Source organism: Mesitornis unicolor, unplaced genomic scaffold (genome assembly GCF_000695765.1).
Source record: "Mesitornis unicolor isolate BGI_N332 unplaced genomic scaffold, ASM69576v1 scaffold16061, whole genome shotgun sequence".
NCBI classification, from domain to species: Eukaryota; Metazoa; Chordata; class Aves; order Mesitornithiformes; family Mesitornithidae; genus Mesitornis; species Mesitornis unicolor.
The window spans coordinates 5,765-10,055 of NW_010161844.1; the positions used below are offsets into that span (position 1 = coordinate 5,765).

The 4,291-nt window shown below is 40.7% G+C and overlaps 1 protein-coding gene across 1 annotated transcript; it reads left to right on the forward strand.

Moving 5' to 3' along the window:
* The first annotated feature begins 1,099 nt into the window (after positions 1 to 1,099).
* Positions 1,100 to 3,700, forward strand: YAE1D1 (Yae1 domain containing 1). The gene is made up of 3 exons (XM_010193464.1): positions 1,100 to 1,216; positions 2,750 to 2,871; positions 3,271 to 3,700. Exons 1-3 carry the CDS (start codon positions 1,100 to 1,102, stop codon positions 3,698 to 3,700), a joined length of 669 nt encoding a protein of 222 aa, XP_010191766.1.
* The last annotated feature ends 591 nt before the right edge of the window (positions 3,701 to 4,291 follow it).

Below are 4,291 nucleotides of genomic sequence, written 5' to 3' on the forward strand. Positions count from 1 at the left end.
TACGCAGGACGCCCCGCCGGTAGCGGTGGGAGCGCCGTGGCGCAGCGGCCTTGGTGAGGGGACAGAGAGCAATCGGGAGAGGTGAGGTGGGGCTAGCTGAGGAGAGGCTGTGTCTTCCGCCGGGTGAGGTAGAAGGAAAGCTTCCGGCACCGCAGCGGCGTGTGGGAAGGTGAGTGGCCAGCGGCTGACCGTGAAATGCCGGGCCGCGGCCTGGCCGGAGCCGCAGTCGCGGCGGGGAGGGCGCGTCTGTGGTCTCAGCCGAGATTTGGTCAGGGTGTGGGGGCGATGGGGGGGACCTCTGGCCTGCCGCAAGGTAGGGAAGGGGCCTGCAGACTGCAGGCAGTTATGTCCCAGGAAAATCAGCGTGGCCGGGCGCGGAACTGCTCTTACGGCACTCGGTTGCCTGAGAGCCGCTGGTGCCTCCGCAAGAAACGGCATTTATGGGGTGTGAGAATTTCCATCGATGCAGTAAATTAATTGTGAGAGACCTCTCGAAGTTTTCTTCAGTGGAACAGTCTTTTTCCCTCTGCAGTAGAACTAGCTAATTCCTTATTCAAAATATAAAGGAGTATGTTTATTCAAGATTTAGAAGATAGTTAAGTATTTGGCATAACCAGGAAACTGAAAATCAAGGGTGAAAGTTCTTGCCAGTTACTACCTGCAGGCAATTACTCCTGTGTATAGCTTAATGCAGTGCATGGAAGCTATATGGGACTATTTGTCAGCTGCTATCAGGTCCTAAAGTTGTTTCTGCCTGCTGTTCACATACTAGTAACATTTAGAAATACTCATTTGTCATGCATCTGTGTGTCATGGCCATAAGAAAGGAAGAAACTACTGTCTTTAAGTTGTTTCCATAAATTACAGAAGTTGCTTTACTAGTGATGATCTGTCTTCTCTTGACAGATACACCCTGATGATTAACAGCATCCATTTTCCATGTGGAAGTGAATGTACAGGATGAATTATCAGCTTCATATATGACTTCTCTTCAGAACTCCTGTTTTTTGCCTATACTTCTAATCTAACATGTAGCCAGAGGGACTTTTGTAGCATTTTTTTTACCACATAAACAGAAGTCATCATCATCACTGCTGTTATGTCCTGGGTACAAGTTGCAGTCAGACAATCCAATGAGGATGTATTTGATGAAGATGCAGATGAGATGTATCTACTACAAAAAGAATGGAACAGCACCATGAAAAAAAGATTGAAGGTATTTATATAGCAACGAAAAAGATGGTTAAGTCTTTTAGATTTTAGATTTACTGATATATACTTTAATATACATATGGCTGATTCAAAGGGAAAACTAAGAGTGGCTGCTGAAAAATTATTGTGGCTTAGTTTCCTGTGAATGTCAGGAAAATGTAGCATGGATTTACAGGAACTCCAACCTAGTAGTCTATCAGAGCAAAGTACTGTCTTGCCAAAAGACACTGGCTGTCGCTGTACAACCATGTGCATTTGTAGAAGGCAGTGCTAAATTCCAATGCGAGCTATTAGCTTCATACTTCTAGGTATACCACTAGTAAATGCAGGGCAACACAGCTGAACAGTGCTAATAAAGAAATATGAGATGTTTGGATTTTTAAGTAGAGTTCTTCATCAGTCAGATGTGATATGTATGACTCCGTGTGGAACCACAGTTGGATGTTGCAGTCTGGGTAATTTTTTGGCTTATTTATTCTCCTAGTGAAAAATATATTTTTTGAAAGCTGGTTTCCACAGCCCTTCCCTCCCTGGAATCCTAGAGGGAAACAAGTACATAAACCCAGGTTACTTCAACAGATACATTCTCATTCGGAGTGGGGCCAGTAGGGCCCATCTGCTCACAGCATTTGGCTGAAGAACATGAATGGAAGCTGTTGATGAGGAAGGATAGGTATTACAACAGAGCTGCTGTATTATTCTCCAAGGAAAAGTTTTCTGCATCCGAGTCCCTTTGAAAGACTGGTTTTCTTAAGGTTTAGTGTTCCTACACAAATACCTCTGGTATTTTACAAGTAGATACTGCAAAGTCATAAAATGTTATTGAAGCTAGAGCTGTGTGTTGGACAAAATAAAGGAACATTCTTGTTTCTGGCTCTTACTCTAGCAAGGCCACCAGTTTTCTTCTCTCATGGGCAAATAGAAGTTTTCACTCTTACAACGTGCAATTTTAGTGTGAAAAAAGTTAAGAATTATTTTACGTTATATGGTCATGTGGTTAGAATATAAATAAATTAATTTGCATTACAGTTATTAGCTGCTGCTTACAGAAAGCCATCAAAATGTTCTGTGTATATGTGGCTCACTCCATCACCATCTTTCTTCCTATGTGACACTTGAATTAAGTGACATCCAGCAAACAGAATAGCAAGGCTCAATAATTATTTTTGTGAAAAGTAATGGATTATGGATAAGAGAGTACCTATGCTAAAAGGGAGGTTTTGCAGCCTGTTCTTAAATGTCTAGAAAACTATATGAGGTTATTTTTCAGGGAATTTTTCAGAAGAGAATTGTTCTCTTTCGACCCTGCTTGTGATCCTGTTGGAAAAGAACTGGATCTTACAGATCAGTAAATCATAATTCACTGAAAAAAGCATGTTTTGGTTTGGCAGTGGAGCTGTAGCTGGGAGGGATGTTCAAACCTAGAAGCTGTAATTTAAGAGGCTGAATACTTGTTTAAACTTTTTTATCGTTAGGAAATTGTCAGAGGTAAAATTTTTCACATTATGACCAACCTGTCTCGCCACTCCTATTATAGGAAGGTTACAGGGATGGAATTGAAGCTGGGAAAGTAGTGGCACTCCAGCAAGGCTTCAGTCAAGGTTACAGACACAGTGCTGAGATGATGGTTGCCTGTGGCCGGTTCAGAGGAACCCTGAAGTAAGTTACAAACTTCTTAAAGAGGGCGTGTATGGAGGGAGTGTGCAAACAGTTTTTGGCTTGTTTTAATGAAAAAAAAAATAGAAAAAGTGCATTGTGAATCTGTGCAAAATGTGCAATTTGAGAATTCTCAGGTCTTGAATACAGGGAATTGCCTACCTGGGTGCAGAGTGATAGTTCTTTAAAATCCTCCTTCAGCTGCTCTTTAAAAATTATCTGAATCTACATCTTAAAGATTAATATTCAGTTCTGTTGTTTGAATTTCCCAGGAAGTGTGAATGAAACATCTATGTTTATAAGGTATAGATATCTTGTCACGTTGCTATCTTCATTCAGCAACTGGAAGTCTGTATGGATACATGTAATCACTTTTGTTTTGTTTTGTTCCTCGTTTTTCAGTGCTCTCTTATCCTGGTGCCATCTTAATGGGCATGATTCTGCCTTAAGTAAGATAAATAATCTTCTCCATGTGATTGGAAGGTATGAGGAAGATGTGCTTAAATACCTGAATTCTATCGAACAACAGTCACATCTCGGACACATTTTAGATTCTGTTCAGGACATGGACCTTAATTACACAGCTCCAGCTGGGACAGAGGACAATGAAGTTAAAGCTGGAAAACACAAAGAGGTTGGCAGTTCTGATGAAAACATTTGTAGAAATAATTGTGAGGTTGGTTCCTTGCAGTCTGAGTGCAGCAGGGCAAAACTCTGCACAGGTCCCAAAAGGTCAACCCTTGCTTGGGTTAAAAAGCAAACTGTTTGGCTGGTAGAGCAACTGGGCTTACCACTGGATACACTCCATTACGTCCAGCAACTGGAACATTAGTTTTTCTGTCTCATGGTATTTAAAATTATCTCAGCTGGATTTGATTCTCAGTTTGTGGACCATATGTACATGTACAAGGCTGATACATCACTTCATTTTAGGGAAGTCTGATTTTGACACTTCACGGCGGAGGTAGTTTTTGTAAATCTTCACCATGCTTTGGCTCCTGGCAAAAACAAACAAACAAAAACCAAAACAAAAAACGACGACAAGGACAACAAAAAACACAAAAAACCAACTCTTGCTTTTAATCTTAAACATAACTTTCATAGAAAGGAGAAATTACTTTTAAAGCTCTATTAAACATGTTTCTGTTCTGTGTTGGAAGCTTTCATTTCACCCTGACTTTCTCTTTTGGCAGCAGTTTGAAAATGGAGCAAGTCCCTTAAATAGCCCCTAAATAGGTCACCTGTAATATCTAAAAAAAAATTCCTAGTGCTATGGACAAGCTATTCTTGCAGAATAAGCTGCTGTTGATGATATGCTAACTTTATGCAAAATAGCACAGGATGTGCTGCAGATTCCTAGAGTGCTGTGATGCTCCCTAGTCACTACATAAAATATTATATATAATATATAAATATAAATATA

Bases quoted from the DNA above. Each gene is read 5' to 3' on its own strand.
- YAE1D1 (XM_010193464.1), top strand. From the start codon at position 1,100: ATGTCCTGGGTACAAGTTGCAGTCAGACAATCCAATGAGGATGTATTT. The intron at 1,217-2,749 runs GTATTTATATAG...CTCCTATTATAG, and splicing joins CCATGAAAAAAAGATTGAAG to GAAGGTTACAGGGATGGAAT. The intron at 2,872-3,270 runs GTAAGTTACAAA...CTCGTTTTTCAG, and splicing joins CGGTTCAGAGGAACCCTGAA to TGCTCTCTTATCCTGGTGCC.